This window comes from Erpetoichthys calabaricus, chromosome 16, assembly GCF_900747795.2.
Source record: "Erpetoichthys calabaricus chromosome 16, fErpCal1.3, whole genome shotgun sequence".
NCBI lineage: Eukaryota > Metazoa > Chordata > Cladistia > Polypteriformes > Polypteridae > Erpetoichthys > Erpetoichthys calabaricus.
In genome coordinates this window covers 51,057,259-51,074,353 of record NC_041409.2, presented here as the reverse complement: position 1 = coordinate 51,074,353, position 17,095 = coordinate 51,057,259, and the positions used below count along the sequence as shown (strand labels likewise).

Here is a 17,095-nt window from a genome sequence, read left to right as displayed (position 1 = left end):
GAGACTTTGGAGAGATCAGAGACTTGGAGTAGACACTACGGGAGGAAATAGAAGCACAGGCCGATTTCTCTGTGTTCGATTTAGATGCGTGTGGTGCACAGTTTGCTAAGCTCCTGTAAGAAAAGTAAGAATTTAATATGGGGGAATTACCGTATATACTCGCGTATAAGTCGGGTCTTGAAAGCCAAAAAATTGATCATAAAATCAGACCCCAACTTATACACCCGTTCAAAAATGCGACACTTAATTATTTTTTTTTTTTACATCTTCTTGCCTCCTCCAATCTCGCACCAGTTTCTCAGACACATCAAATTTTGTTGCAGCAGCACAGTTACCAATTTCTTTCACCACTTCAACAACGTTTAATTTAAAACCAGCTTCATATTTTCTTCTGATCGAACACTCCATTGTAGATAAGGGATGCTCTTATGATAAAGGTATACGAAGGTGTGAGATACAAAAAACACAAATCGGTGCAAACGTTGCTTCATAATAGTTTGGGTATTACCCTGTTGTCACAAAGGCACAATAGAGAGAGAGAGGTTAGGAGCACGTGCTGATTCAGCACATTGCCGCACCCACAGGTGAGCGTTAGCATATCATAATCTCTTGGACCAATAGCGTGAGTTTTCCTCATTCGGCTTATGAGACAGACATTATAAAATACCAGAAATTATACTGTAAAATCAAGCCCCGACTTATCCGCAGGTATATATGATAATGATCGGTTTTAACTTCTGCAATGCACATAATTAATCAAGTAACTCGGTAAGGCTCTTACTTTATTTACCTTGCCTTTACCTTGTAGGAGCGAGTCTCTGGCCACTAGATGTACATCATGATAACTGAAGCACTCTTGTTTTAAGAAATGCAGTCATTAGTTTGGGGTTTGGTGATGCTGAATTTCTGTTTTAACAGGCCACTAAAAACCTAGCACTGCTCACTTTGTTCTGCACCCTCCCAGAATCTCTTCTCTACTCTACTCCTCTCACCCTGACTTCTCTTGGCTTTGCTTGCACCTCCATCTTCATACTACATGTGACCTCATTATCAGAACCTCTACCTTTTCCAAAACAGCTGCATGGTTAATAACTCAGCATCTTTTTGAAATTACTTTTCCATTTCAATATCTTTCCATTCTTCTTCACTTTTTGCCACCAGTACAAGATGGTCAGTGTTCAACAGCTTCCATTACAGTCCTTCACGTACTTCTCTGGTCCTCACCTCTGTGATCATCAAGAAGAGCAGTGGATTTGAACAGACCCCCCATGATCACCTGCCAGCTCTGCTCTCCTAACTGCCATTCATGTTTCGTCATACGTGGACATCAACACAGACCAGCAATGCCAACTTTGTCCTGCACTCCTAATAAATAAAAGTAACATGATCTTGAAATCTAAGCGTAGATTCAGTTTTGACCCCAAAACTTCATATCACCAAAGACAGACGATTTACCTCACCATTAATCGTACTATAATGGATGCTAGACTGTCACACCTTTGCTTTTGATTTGCTGCTGTTCACCTGCGCACAGGAGTCCCTTGTCCACTTGCCAGTATCACACAAACATGGGACAACCTGGAGATCAAGCTGTGTGTTACCTGCATGACCAGGTGTGCCATCCCACTGCAGTTTCCTCATGTCAGAACTAAGAGATACTACAGAAGTAATGGAGCACAATTCAGATTTATAGATCAAACCTGCTTCTCGACACTGGAAAACAATGGCAAGTAAGACCTTGAGAGAGCGCCAAGACCACTGGGGCTTTCATGTGCGTCAGTTTCACAGGGCTATCAAGAATGGGGTGTGACAAGCAGAGGTGGCACCTGCTTTGACAGTTAGGTACAGGTGTGGATGAGGGTCTGCTGTTTCCCCCATGGAAGTTCTCTTTATCTCCTGACTCCTCCAGCTGAGACTAATTAGTCTCACTCAGCGCTGGCTCAAGGCTTGCATTGCAGCTTTTTCCAAAATCCACTAGTTAAAGGACAAGATGTGCTGTGCCCAGGCACGTGTAGTGTAGCCATCTTTACAGAGTCAGAGAATTAGACAGCCCTTCCTAGGAGCAGACACACTCACACACATCCACATCCAGCAGGTTGCTGTCCTTGGCGGGAGCCCCCTAACTTGTTTTTTTTTTTTTGCCAGTCTACAGTTTTAATCCTCTTTGTGTTGTTTGTTTCTGTTGCTACGTATGATGTAATGGCAGCTGGAAATGGGATGGGACTCGGCCCGCTAGAGCACTGTGCAACGCCTTTCCTTGAAACATGCAGCCAGAGCCTCCTTCAAGAGTTTGATTGAACTTGAAGTGCGTCGGAGTTGGCTGTCGGGGTGGTGACACATTAAAGGAACACAGTGCAGAGCTGCTTTAAATATTTGTCTGAATGCTGCATTTACACAATTAACCCATACAAAAGACTTCATGACCTGACGTCAGACTAGAGAGCTGTCTTTGTTCTGTTAGCTGTAGAGCCACCGCTGGTGCCACACACACAGTGGGCTTCACAGGATATTTGACTGTGTCCCCACCACAGTTAATTTAATTCCAGGTCCACTGTCAAAAATGTAAATTGACAAGGAAATACACCGACATCCATCCATCCATCCTCTTCCACTTATCCGAGGTCGGGTCGCGGGGGCAGCAGCTTGAGCAGAGATACCCAGACTTCCCTCTCCCCGGCCACTTCTTCCAGCTCTTCCGGGAGAATCCAGAGGCGTTCCCAGGCCAGCCGGGAGACATAGTCCCTCCAGCGTGTCCTGGGTCTTCCACGGGGCCTCCTCCCGGTTGGACGTGCCCGGAACACCTCACCAGGGAGGCGTCCAGGAGGCATCCTGATCAGATGCCTGAGCCACCTCATCTGACTCCTCTCGATGTGGAGGAGCAGCGGCTCTACTCTGAGCCCCTCCCGGATGACTGAGCTTCTCACCCTATCTTTAAGGGAGAGCCCAGACACCCTGCGGAGGAAACTCATTTCAGCCGCTTGTATTCGCATCCTCGTTCTTTCGGTCACTACCCATAGCTCATGACCATAGGTGAGGGTAGGAACATAGATCGACTGGTAAATTGAGAGCTTCGCCTTGCGGCTCAGCTCCTTTTTCACCATGACAGACCGATGCAGAACCCGTATCACTGCGGACGCTGCACCGATCCACCTGTCGATCTCACGCTCCATTCTTCCCTCACTTGTGAACAAGACCCTGAGATACTTGAACTCCTCCACTTGAGGCAGGATCTCGCTACCAACCCTGAGAGGGCACTCCACCCTTTTCCGGCTGAGGACCATGGTCTCGGATTTGGAGGTGCTGATTCTCATCCCAGCGGCTTCACACTCGGCTGCGAACTGATCCAGAGAGAGCTGAAGATCACGGCCTGATGAAGCAAACAGGACAACATCATCTGCAAAAAGCAGTGACCCAATCCTGAGTCCACCAAACCGGACCCCCTCAATTCCCTGGCTGCGCCTAGAAATTCTGTCCATAAAAGTTATGAACAGAATCGGTGACAAAGGGCAGCCCTGGCGGAGTCCAACTCTCACTGGAAATGGGTTCGACTTACTGCCGGCAATGCGGACCAAGCTGTGACACCGGTTGTACAGGGACCGAACAGCCCTTATCAGGGGGTCCGGTACCCCATACTCCTGGAGCACCTCCCACAGGATTCCCTGAGTGACACGGTCAAATGCCTTTTCCAAGTCCACAAAACACATGTAGACTGGTTGGGCGAACTCCCATGCACCCTCCAGGACCCTGCTAAGGGTGTAGAGCTGGTCCACTGTTCCGCGACCAGGACGAAAACCACACTGTTCCTCCTGAATCCGAGGTTCGACTATCAGATGGAAACTCCTCTCCAGAACCCCCGAATAGACTTTTCCAGGGAGGCTGAGGAGTGTGATCCCTCTGTAGTTGGAACACACCCTCCGGTCCCCCTTCTTAAAGAGGGGGACCACCACCCCGGTCTGCCAATCCAGAGGCACTGTCCCTGATGTCCATGCGATGTTGCAGAGACATGTCAACCAAGACAGCCCTACAACATCCAGAGCCTTGAGGAACTCCGGGCGTATCTCATCCACCCCTGGGGCCCTGCCACCAAGGAGTTTTTTGACCACCTCGGTGACCTCAGTCCCAGAGATAGGGGAGCCCACCTCTGAGTCCCCAGGCTCTGCTTCCTCATTGGAAGGCATGTTAGTGGGATTGAGGAGGTCTTCGAAGTACTCCCCCCACCAACCCACAACGTCCCGAGTCGAGGTCAGCAGCGCACCATCCCCACCATATACAGTGTTGACACTGCACTGCTTCCCCTCCTGAGATGCCGGACGGTGGACCAGAATCTTCTCGAAGCCGTCTGGAAGTCGTTCTCCATGGCCTCCCCAAACTCCTCCCATGCCCGAGTTTTTGCCTCAGCAACCACCGAAGCTGCATTCCGCTTGGCCTGCCGGTACCTATTAGCTGCCTCCAGAGTCCCACAGGACAAAAGGGACCGGTAGGACTCCTTCTTCAGCTTGACAGCATCCCTCACCGCCGGTGTCCACCAACGGGTTCGGGGTTTGCCGCCATGACAGGCACCGACCACCTTACGGCCACAGCTCCGGTCAGCTGCCTCAACAATAGAGGCACGGAACATGGCCCATTTGGACTCAATGTCCCCCACCTCCCTCGGGAAGTGGTCAAAGTTCTGCTAGAGGTGGGAGTTGAAGCTACTTCTGACAGGGGGCTCTGCCAGACGTTCCCAGCAGACCCTGACAACACGTTTGGGCCTACCAGGCCTGACCGGCATCCTCCCCCACCATTGAAGCCAACTCACCACCAGGTGGTGATCAGTTGATAGCTCCGCCCCTCTCTTCACCCGAGTGTCCACGACATGTGGCCGCAAGTCCGACGACACGACCACAAAGTCGATCATCGAACTGAGGCCTAGGGTGTCCTGGTGCCAAGTGCACATATGAACACCCCTATGCTTGAACATGGTGTTCATTATGGACAATCCGTGATGAGCACAGAAGTCCAATAAAAAACACCACTCGGGTTCAGATCGGGGGGCCATTCCTCCCAATCACGCCCTTCCAGGTCTCACTGTCATTGCCCACGTGAGCATTGAAGTCTCCCAGTAGTACGAGAGAGTCCCCAGAAGGTGTGCCCTCCAGCACCCCCTCCAGCGACTCCAAAAAGGGTGGGTACTCTGAACTGCTGTTCGGTGCATACGCACAAACAATAGTTAGGACCCATCCCCCCACCCGAATGCGGAGGGAGGCTACCCTCTCGTCCACCGGGGTAAACCCCAATGTACAGGCTCCAAGTCGGGGGGCAATAAGTATGCCCACACCCGCTCAGAGCCTCTCACTGGGGGCAACTCCAGAGTGGTACAGAGTCCAGCCCCTCTCAAGGAGATTGGTTCCAGAGTCCAAGCTGTGCATCAAGGTGAGCCCGACTATATCTAGCCGGAACCTCTCAACCTCGCGCACTAGCTCAGGCTCCTTCCCCTTCAGAGAGGTGACATTCCACGTCCCAAGAGCCAGCTTCTGTAGCCGAGCATAGGACCGCGAAGGTCCCTGCCTTTGGCCACCACCCAACTCACACTGCACCCGCCCTCCTTGGCCCCTCCCATAGGTGGTGAGCCCATGGTGAAGGGGGACCCACGTTGCCTCTTCTAGCTGTGCCTGACCGAGCCACATGGGTGCAGCCCCGGCCACCAGGCGCTCGCCATCGAGCCCCACCTCCAGGCCTGGCTCCAGAGGGGGGCCCCGGTGACCCGCGTCCGGGCAAGGGAAAACGGCGTCCAAATTTTTTATTCATCATAGGAGGTTGTGTTGAACCGCTCTTTGTCTCATCCCTCACCTAGGACCAGTTTGCCTTGGGTGGCCCTACCAGGGGAATAAAGCCCCGGACAACAGAGCTCCTAGGATCATTGGGACACGCAAACCCCTCCACCACGATAAGGTGGTGTTCGAGGTGGGGACACTGACGTCCAGTCCAATAAAGGTCGGTCATATAGAGCAAGCTGAACATACCGACCCACCATAAGCACATCGCCGATCTAACAGTTGTAAGTGGTGCTCTTCAGCTAAACTTTGACGTAAGGATGTAAAAGCAGGGATTGTATGTGGGCACAAGTTGGGGAGTATTGGACGATCTCTTATTTTGTCAGCAAACATTTCTCTGTCCTTATCGTTATTGCATTCTGTGTATCGTGGTGTGTTTATGACATGTCACTGTGTCGTAGTATTCAGGCTACTCTCATCAGTCCTCATCGCTGGACCACCTCCTGTGTTTAGCTTGATGTTCAGGAGATGTCACTGTTGGGCTTCTGCATTTTGCACCCCAATGATTACTTTGGTGTGAAGACATAAGCACAGGTCAGTTTGCTATCCTGTCGTTGTTGCGTGTGCATTCTGTGTCTCGATACTCAGCACTCAGCAAATGCCACTGCTGTTGTCGTTCTTATTATGTGCTTCATGCTCAGCAGATGTTGCTGCTGCTCTTTTCCCCTTCAACCATAGCGCCTTCTCAGTTTGCTATAAGAGAGATGCAAATCCCAATGACTTCACTGAGGTTTCTGCTATCCACATTTTTTTGCTTCTCCAGCGCATCACATTTCATAGTCTTTTGGTTAAGACCAAGATCAATGTTTTAGCTAATGTTGCGCGGTATACCAGTACTGGTAAAATATTACACAAAAAAAAAAAATTTAAATGATACGATGCAAGCATTTCAGGATTTTCAGCATCAATGAGAAGTCAAGCAAATTGACACCTTTTACTGGTTATTTAAAAAGAGGACTATATGCAAGCTTTCGAGGCAACTCAGGCCCCTTCTTCCGGCAAGATTTAATATAGAAACTTGAGTTCCCTGTGTTTATAGAGACAAGAGCTTTATGGCCAGATATGAAGATTGTTCGGACTGACACAGACAACCTGACTACTGATCTGCAATGTCTGGAAAAACTCATTAAAAACTTCAAAAGACTTTGTTGGACAGTTATCTTATCCAAAGATCTTGACTAGACATTGTTCTCCTCTCTTGCTAAATGAATCTTAGCCTGAAGAGGTCTATTAATGTTTCACATCTACAATGTCTCCCTTAAAGGTTTTCCAGTGCTCTGTCTGTCCTGGTGTCAATATAAACACAGAGAACTCCAGTTTCTGTATTACATCTTGCTTGAAGAAGAAGGGGCCTGGGTTGCCTCGAAAGCTTGCATATGGTCATCTTTTTAATTAACCAATAAAAGGTGTCATTTTGCTTGACTTCCCATTACATCCATAAAGGCTCACACGGTACAACACCCGACTGCTACAGGATTTTCAGTATCGGCAGTAAACGTCAGCTTTCCTCTTAATCCACTCGCTACTGCAGTTGTGGAAAAATGTCTGTTTTTTGTAGTCTCACAAAACAAAACTTCATGCTTCGACTCAATAAGGACTTCATGGCTTCAGCGCAATTGGAACTTCACTGGGACCCCGAGCCACCCACTCCTTTAGTTTGACATGATCAGAGCTTCACTGGGACATATTGCTTCAGCGCAATCAGGACTTCACCAGGGGTAATTCTTCAATATAGTCGGGACTCCACTAGGATTCTATTGCTTCAGTGGGATTGGGATTTTGCAGCTAGGAAGAGGGAAGTGGTGCATAGTGCAGCACACCAGGGAGATTGGAGTAAGACGGGTTGGGTTTGAAGTTATCCGTTATTTGCTTTTGAACCACTTTGGTAATAAAAGCTTGTATCGATACCAAAGGCACTATTTTAGTGCTGATCTAACACCAGTTCTATCCTCTGTCTGTCTGTCCGATTTTCACTTGAGTACTACTTAACGGATTTAGATTTAGGGTTTTTTTTCTATAATTTTCTTGAACATTCCGGTTGATTTTGCAACTTCTCTCATTGCACTAAGTATCATAGTTTGGTTGCGGCACCAGTTTATTTGCACAAATCCGGGAGAGAGGCTGCGGGTCGAGGGGTGAGTAAAGCGTGACATCAGTAGTGGGGAGCCGGGCGGAGCCCTCCTCACTCACACGCCAGCCTCGGGGCGTTCCTTACCTCCACTTAGCTAGTGAATGAGAGAACTACTTAACGGATTTAGATCGAGTTTTTTTTCCAATAATTTGCTTGAACATTCCGTTTGCAACGTCTCTCATCATGCTATGTATCATATTTCACTTGCGGTAGAGAGAGAGGCTGCGGGCCAAGGGGAAGGGGATGGGGCCCTCCTCACTCATGCATGCGCCAGCCTCTGTTTGAGTCGCACAACCTCTCTCCATGTGTTGCCTCCGCTTAGCTAATGATACCTGTTTGTTCAGCAGGCATTATCATCTAGAGGTTGTTAAAGAGTAACATCTGACGTGTTTGAGAGAGAGATCAGAGCTCCATGTGTTTTAGAGGGTAGCTGCTGATTGCCAGAGATATCACAGCCATGTGCTTTTCTCTCCACACGGGGGACGCTCTCCCATCAGAGCTGAACACGATCACATATAGTGCCAACGTTTGATGTTCAAGTGTACCTACCTTCCGCTTGGCCAGAATTATACTGTATATATATATTTTTTTTATCTTTTGTATTGATTTTTTTTCTCCAGTTTCACTACTACATGGGTGGAGTGCAGGGGACAGCTAGTATAATATAAAATGATACAACAGAAGCCTAATGGTTAATGCTTTTTCATTTTATTTTGTGCCCTTCTTCTAGGTGTGCAGCTATAACCTTTGACCCAGACCTTCCAGCCACCAGTGTCATCATCACCTTTCACAATGAAGCTCGTTCCACCCTCCTACGGACAATCAAGAGGTAGGTAAGGGGGTGGCCTCAGCCAGTAGTCCAAAGTTCCGTTTGCACTGATGAAGATGAGGGGGCAGATGGGTGGCAGGCACTGAGCAAGCCAACGCTGATTCCAGAAGTGGATGGGCGGTGTTTTCCTAATGTTGTATGATAAGAATTACTGCATGGTTTAAAAATTCTTGATTTGTTTACGGAGTCCATGGGTTGATGGAAAAGTAATTCTTTGACTAGACACATATTCCTCTTCTAGGGGTAACACTCACTAAGAACCTCCACCTTGGATACATATACAGGTTAAAGAAGTTCAGGATGATATTTTGTTGTGTTCCTCTTAAATAGAGGTGACTTTTTTTATTTTGTTTTAAGTAGTGTTGTGTCTAACACCATCACTTCACAACTTCAGAGTATTGGATTCAAGTCCTGGCTCTGGAACTGTCCTGTGTGCCATTTGCATGCCCTCTCTATGTCTCCACGGCCATCTCTTCCAGTACTCCAGTTTTCCTCCACCATGTTAAAGATCTGCATTTGTATTGGCAATTCCAAGCATGGACTGGTACCCCATAATGCTGCAGAGGAATACACTGTGGCACCTTCCAAGCCCATGAAATGGTTAAAACTGATTGAGTACAAAGAAAGACGGATGATGTCCGTTTGAAGGTGTGACTGTTAGCTGGGCAGTGAGGTGGCGCAAGCTGCAGGGTTGGGTAACTCTGGGCACGTTGTATGAGGGTATTATGGGAAACAAGTGGATTAGCACACGGTTTGCTGGGATTGCAGCTTCAGGGGGCCTCATTTTGCTAATGGCTTCTCCACATGCATTTCCGTAGATGTTTCTCAAGCTGATCCCTAAACACCATAAGGCCACAGTATTTACAATGAGAGAAATTTAGTTCAATAGAAAAGTGCAGACTTTCAGGAGAGCAAGAGAAATGTCTGAAGCAGTAACATTTGCACGCCCCTTCCCCTGAGACTTACTCAGCAGCTCTTCATCATGAGATGCACGGCTTCCCTGTCTGTGCTTTCTTAGCCAAGATTTCCATTTACACTCCTCTTCGAAGCCAGAGGCCACCTTAAATGACATTTGGCCAGCAGGTGACATTGACACATGATTGTGTCCCCAGACATTCTAATCCTGCTAAACGAGTATCATTTATTTGTCTCCGACAGACCAAGTTACCAAACCCCAGTCTGTTAGATTTTTTTTGAGCAGGATACTAAAATAGGAGACAAAAGCAAACCATACGACAGAATTTCCATCACTAAGGTCCCACGCTGAAGATTCAATTTGAAGAAAGAAGCATCAGAGGTGACCGACAATACTGGAGCTCAAGTTTGGTAATCGGAAGGAGGCAAAGAGTGGAGATGAGACTATCAGAAGTTCTAATCATGGCGTCAGAGAGCAGCGTCCTGTTGCACGTTAATTTGCTCTGCTCTGTACATGTGACTATAATGACCGTATAACCCTGGTATATAGTGCCTTTTCTGTGTATCTGTCAATCAATAGCTCTTTCTGTCAACATGTTTTGATAGCCACATATAATCATCCCTGTATCACAAACGTCTTTTGAGATTTTTCAGGTAACAAAGACAGAACTTTCAAGATCTGGTATTTGTACTTGTTCGTTATCATGACGTCGGAGATTAGCAACGTATTCGTGTTGATTATCACACGCAAGTCAGAATTCTGCTGTACTATTTTCAAGTGTTCCCAGCAGCACTCTGGACTCACTTATTGTAAAAAGGAAGACATCTTGAGCCACCAGGACAGGGCATCCTGAGTAACCTGGCAAGAAGGGCCTTGGCCAGTATGGCGACCGAGGATCCAATTATCACTCTGAGCTTCACCAATCCTCTGCTAACAGTGCCACTTGAGGCCATTTGGAGCCCTAGGTGAGGTGGGTGGATGTCACTTCACATTGTTCATAGTCTGTATTATTAGATGTCCTGCGGTGGGTTGGCACCCTGCCCAGGATTGGTTCCTGCCTTGTGCCCTGTGTTGGCTGGGATTGGCTCCAGCAGACCCCCGTGACCCTATGTTCGGATTCAGCGGGTTGGAAAATGGATGGATGGATGTATTATTAGACTTCGACAATCTGTTTAACCCCTTGGTGTCTGCAATAGGCACCCCCCTTCAGTAGCACAAACGGTGTCCCTTTGTGTATACTGTATATCGTGGACTTTAAGGTGTACACACAGAGTGTGTGCACTTTTACTTTCAGAAATGGAACCCAGTGGGTAACAAGGCCCACTCAGCATCATCAGAGTTTGTCCACTGAGCTCACCCTTGGTATTTAGAGAGCCTGCCCCTAAACTTTCATACTATACATATTTGTCCAGCTCTGTCTGCTGATATGGGATAACCTGTCAGAAAGACAAGCATCTCACCAGTACTCCATAAATGAAGGTGACGATGGTAGAGGGACTAGACAGAAAGCACTCTTGAATAACAAGCGTTTCCCAAACAGAATTTAAAAGAGTCTGGGATCTGAGTATAAAGATTGTCTGGTCTGAAGCAGTCTGAGCAGGACTCCAAGGACAATGTCAGGCATTGCTCATCACCTGCCTAATGCCACCCTTGTGGTGGAGCATCGAGCTATGGGGGTGCAGGGACAGGGAGTCTGGTCCGAAGTCTGTAAGTGGGAATGACTGAACAAACAAATGAAAAGCTTTGTTTCTCCCCATAATAATATATAGATAAATAAATATATACACAATCACACACACCAGAATGAGTAAAAGATACAAAAACTTCAGACTTGGCTGTCAGAGGCGTTATGTATTATTATTATTATTATTATTATTATTACTGTTGGTATAAATGAGCCCCCCCCAAGGTCACTTTTCCTGACACACTTCTGCTGAATTATTCATTGGCTCCAAGTTCTCAGTGTTAGTGTGTCACAAAGAGGATGTGCAGCATTATTTATAATGACAGTTGTGTTTTAATTCTCTCCTTTGCAGTGACCTCCAGGGGGTCCCATAACTGAGTCTGCCCTTTAAATGAGCTTGTGGGCCTCTCTTGAGGTGATGTCACCAGCCCAGCACACCCCATTGGCCATCACAGAGTTATAGAAGATGTGAAGGATGTCACTACTCACAGTCCCCTAAGCCTGCTCTACCCTACCTTATTTAGTTCCTCTGTGTTCCGAAACCAGTCCAACCTGTCACTGATACGGACCCCCAAGGACCACCTTTATGTTCACTCCTTGAATACTCACCAGACTTAGAGGCTCTTTGGTGTGACCGCACACAATGTCCATTTTTTTTGTTTTTCTCATGTTAAGATGCAGACGACTCTCTTTGCAGCAAGAAAGTAACTTCTCCTTCTGATTCCTCCACTTAATTCATGGTTTGATGGGATTTTAGACCACTTTGGTGCGCTCACAGGTCTCTTTGCTACCATTATAAATTGCTCCGGTGTATTTACAGGTCACTTTTAAAATGCAGGTGACAGTTCAGTGAGCGTGAGCTCAGCTGAATGGCTTGGATGTTTTCTTAATTTAAATCCAGACCTTTCTGGAATGTTCTAAGAGAGACCGATCTGACATTTGGGATTATTTTAAAGATTCATGTTTTCCTAACTGAATCCAAACGTGTTCTCTAAAACAAAAAAAAATGATAAAGAGCAACCAGTATGGTGCTGAGCAGAGTATGTCGACCTCCCCAAAGCATCTCTGCCAGCAAACAATCCATCAACCGACTTAGGGTGTCTAAGATCTCAGGCATTCCGTAGGGCTGTAGCCGAGGTCCACATGTGTTTCTTTTGGCAGAACACTCATGGAGTCATCAGTCTCGACCCCGGCTCTGCCTTTTATTTGATAAGAATTCCAAATCTGCCCTGTGAAAGTTACGTGCTGTACGTGCCTGTTGACAGTGCCACGCCATAGACAGCCACGTGCCAACAGTCATGGCTGAAAGTGTCCGGTGCTTCATTACCGTCTTTGTCTGCTCCTTTCTTTCTAACACCCCTGGTGCAGTAATTAGCCATTAAAATCATTCGAGACCTCTATTGGAGAAGTCTAGTTTAAAAAAAAAAAAAATAAGAGACCCCCATATGAAAACGGGAATGGTACTAGAAGAAGAATATTATGTTCTGGCAGTGCTCTCTGAGGACCTGCTCTTACCTGGGGGGCTTATTCCTCTGATCATTTTCTTTCACCAGGTCAGCCCCCATGCAGCATTAATGTGCTAAGTGGGAGTTGTCTGGGGTCCCTCAGCTTCCAGTGGGTGTTTTTGGAGAAGTGGACAGCCAGGGCTTGATTTGCTCCTCGGTTCACACTAGACTCGCTCCTTTTGACATCTGTAGACGATTTTCCATTGCCGTGATTTCTAATCACATTGCCCCTGATTATGTTAACCAACAATTATTTTCCCATTGTTCTTTAAAAAACAAATAAAAAACATTTTGTTAAAGTGATGTAGCATGTTGTTATGTCCTCAGCAAGGCTTCTGTCTTGTTACGTTGTGCTTCTTCATGTTGTCGTTTTGGGTACTGAAAGCCAATGGTGCTCTTTCAGAAAGCCAGCATATGAAACAGCACTTGCCTGACGAATCTTTCTCTTCTTCTTGGACATCCAAACTCCTTATTGGTGTGACAAGGGAAATCCTAATGCACTGTTATGAAAAAATTAGTACCGTATATACTCGCAGATAAGTTCTTCCACGGAGAGGTCAGGACTTGATTTTACCGTATAATTTCTGGTATTTTATATTGTCAGTCGTATAAGTTGAATGCGGAAAAATCACGCTATTGGTCCAAGAGATTATTATATCCCACCTGTGAGAGTAACCACGGAGCACACGGCTTTTTTTCTATGTATTGTACCTACGTGACCACACAGTAATACCCGAACTATTCCGAAGTGACGTTTGCACTGTTTTGTGTTTTTTGTATATCACACCCTCATACACCTTTATCGTAAGAGCATCCCTTATCTACGATGGAGCCTTTGATCAGAAGAAAATATGAAGCTGGTTTTAAATTAAAGGTCGTTGAATTGGCAAAAGAAATTGGTAACTGCGCTGCTGCAACAAAATTTGATGCATCTGTGAAACTGGTGCGAGATTGGAGGAGGCAAGAAGATGTAAAAAAAAAAATGAAGTGTTGCATTTTTGAAGGGGCGTATGAGTCGGGGTCTGATTTTATGATCAATTTTTCAGGTTTCATAACCCAGCTTATACGTGAGTATATACGGTAACTCCGCAGTGGCCAAAAAAAGGAGAAATTAGAGGGGCACTAAGGATAGACATGACGGTCTTGTTTATTATTGCAACAGGAAGTGGTGACGTGCTGTGTGTTGTTCGGACATGCAAGAAACATTTTTTTTAGTCCATTTCTGACAACTCTTACTTCTATAGTTGATGCTCTGTTGGTCCTTTTTTTTCCCTCTAGTGTCTTACTTCGGAGCCCCCCAAGCCTTATCCAAGAGATCATTCTGGTTGATGACTTCAGCACGGATCGTAAGTATCTGCTGCTTGTTAGGGTTGGGACGTCTGGAAGCACAGAGTGTCTAGGTAGGTGTGGAAAGGCAAACCCTGTACATGGCTTAGAAAATCCACAAATGCCATGTATTTAGTTTACAATTCTGGGAACACTTTGGGAACGGGGTCAATAGACGAAGTACTCCATGGATATTACTAATTAGGGCAGGACAGTTTAATTTATATTAATCGTGATTACTACTATGACTGCCTCAATGTACTAATCGTGGAAAGTAACGATTACTGTATTCTGTTTAGCACTCCCAGTCTCTCAAATTGAGCTTTCCAAGTCACAAACTGCTTTAAAGAGCAAACTAACATTTTAATTAAACACAGACACATTGACCAATCACGAGTGCGTAAGAACATAAGAAATCTGACAAACTAGAGAAGTCCGTTCAATCCATCAAGCCTGCTTATTTAGATAATAGTGATGTTGTCCCAATATGTCTTCCAGGTTCTTCTTAAAGGTTGTCAGGGAGTGCACTGGTGAATCAGAGGCACGTAAATCATAGGACTAACCACAGCATGTACAGAGGGGCCGATCCCAAACAACTTTTTTTTAAAAGTTTATCAACATTTTTTTTCTGTTCACAGCAGCTCTCAGAAAAATTGAGACGTATAAATAATGTCTAACCTAGGATGAAAAGTGCATGAAAGCTAAGCAAGTGGCACCAAGTCCCAGTAACGCTAGGCCTGTGACACAGATAACCGTTACCTGTTTACGATAATGCACGTCCGGATACAGCAGGCTATTGAAGGCAAAATCAGATAACTGAATTCATTGCGATATATTTATGAAAAGATGAGGCTCTGATTAAAGTCGTGCACAATGAAGGTTTTAAAAAGTGTGGAGCACTCAGGGTCAAAGAATTCATCCCCTCCTGCAAACTGTTCTCCCAAAGTTATGCTGCCTCTACTTTTTTCCAAATGTCAAAACGGACCTGAAATATGTGGCGCTTCATGCAACTCCGACAGACTTGTGGTTGCGTAGAACCGTGGAAGCATGTGGTGCGTTACATTGATGAGGAATATTTACGATGTTCCTCCTTTAAATGAGCGCGCCTGTCGTTACAATACTCTCCTCAAGAACGGGCTGGCACTGGCTTGTGACAATGTGCCACTCTCCAAATACTCCTGGAGCTTACACTGAATGTGTTAACATACCGTACCTGCATGACAGAGCTGTCAGGTTGTGGTTACATTAACTCCTTAATCTTGCATAACTGATGTTTAAGATTTTATTATCAGCTTTACGTTTTATATAAACATGCACCTTTGGTTTTCTTAATACAGCAAGACCCTAATTTAACATTTCCATGTTTAATATTTTAAAAGAACGAGAAAACACAGATAAAGTGTTGGGCCTCGTAAAATTGGCAGATTGAAAAAACAAATCACAAAATCAAGTATTGTCATTAACTCGAGACGATCTTCCTCTGGCTCCAAGATGGCCACAGAGCTGGTTTTCACTCGGGAGAGGAAGAGGTGGGTTCAGATGGTTGGGAAGGTGAAGTGACATCATTAGGGGCGAGACCACCAATCACGGCTTCTTGCAGAGAGAGGAAGAGAATTTTGGATTAGTCCACAGCGCCGCCCCCTGTTTCGGGGTGTAATTACATTTATCTGAGCCTAGCAGTTGTCTCCCAAGCTCACACACGTCTGACACGTTTTTAAATGTTAGTGGTGGAGATGACTGTTCTTTTTTTTTTTTCAGAAGGAATATTTATATTAGAAAAAGGAGGAATATGTTTGTGTTATACTTAAATTGTATTTTCTAAATATTTGCATATCAGTAAATTGTGGTATTAAAAAACAGTGAATGAAATCTTATAATAAGTGTGCTGTATATTGTAAAATATAAAAAAGAATCACTAAATCTTGAATTTTTCAATGTGTCCAGCATTTAACAATTTTTAGGTGGTTCCCTGCAATGTGGGGGGGGGGGGGGGGCCTACTGTACTGTGTGTAAACAGAATACAGGATATGCAGTCTCCAGGGCAGCGTGCATATTTCATGCTACTGTTAAATGAAATTAATAATCACAGTTATAATTTCAAAGGCAGTATATGTCAATTGTTAATTTTTACGTAATCCTGCACACCTGTAACCTTAATAAATGTGGTAACTGACGTCTTGTGTCGTATGAAGTGATCTTCTATGAGGCAGACATGAGATGGGATTGTCCACTATAACCACCAGGGGGCACCACTGAGTCCCAAAGCACAATGACAGTAATGCCTGGCAAAATTCGAGAGATAAAATAAAAGATGTTTATTTACCCAAGACACCTTTTAACTGTCACCCTTGAAAAGACCAGTGAACAAACCACAATACAAACTGATTCTTCTTCCTTCTGTCCTCCAATTGAGCGTTGCCTCTTGACTCTGACTCATACATGTGTGCAGTAGCAGGCTTTCTGTTAAAACTGCTTCCATCTTCCTGTCTCAGTCCTCTGGAGCGTTTCCGGACAGTCCTCCCCTGACAGCACCCTCAGACAGTTCCCAAAGACCCCAATAGGGCTGCATCTCCAGAATCCAATTCCCATGCCCCCCTGTGGGTGTTCTAAAGTGATCTAACCCTGAAGACCACTGCCACCTGTTGGGTGGGGGATCACCTGCTCCTTCTATTATGGCCTTCTGGCCGGTGTTTATAACTGTTCTTCCTTCATGGCACTTACACCACATAACAAAAAAAAAAAAAAACAAGCTTATTTATCATTTACGCACTGTGCAGTCGCCTGTTGTAATTATTGCGCATCTATGTCCTGACTTACTGGTTGTTACAGCTGAGCCAAGCTAGCGGAAAGAGGAAAGTGTTCAGGACCTGGAAATGTAGACAGGCTAGAAT

The 17,095-nt window shown here is 45.7% G+C and overlaps 1 protein-coding gene across 1 annotated transcript in view; it reads left to right on the top strand.

The window, feature by feature from the left end:
* Window positions 1–17,095, top strand: part of galnt16 (UDP-N-acetyl-alpha-D-galactosamine:polypeptide N-acetylgalactosaminyltransferase 16) — a 127,688-nt gene that overhangs the window by 42,538 nt on the left and 68,055 nt on the right. Inside the window, exons 3-4 of the mRNA XM_028821821.2 lie at window positions 8,675–8,773; window positions 14,157–14,224. Coding sequence (XP_028677654.1) covers window positions 8,675–8,773; window positions 14,157–14,224 — 167 coding nt within the window. The remainder of the gene's footprint in view (window positions 1–8,674; window positions 8,774–14,156; window positions 14,225–17,095) is intronic.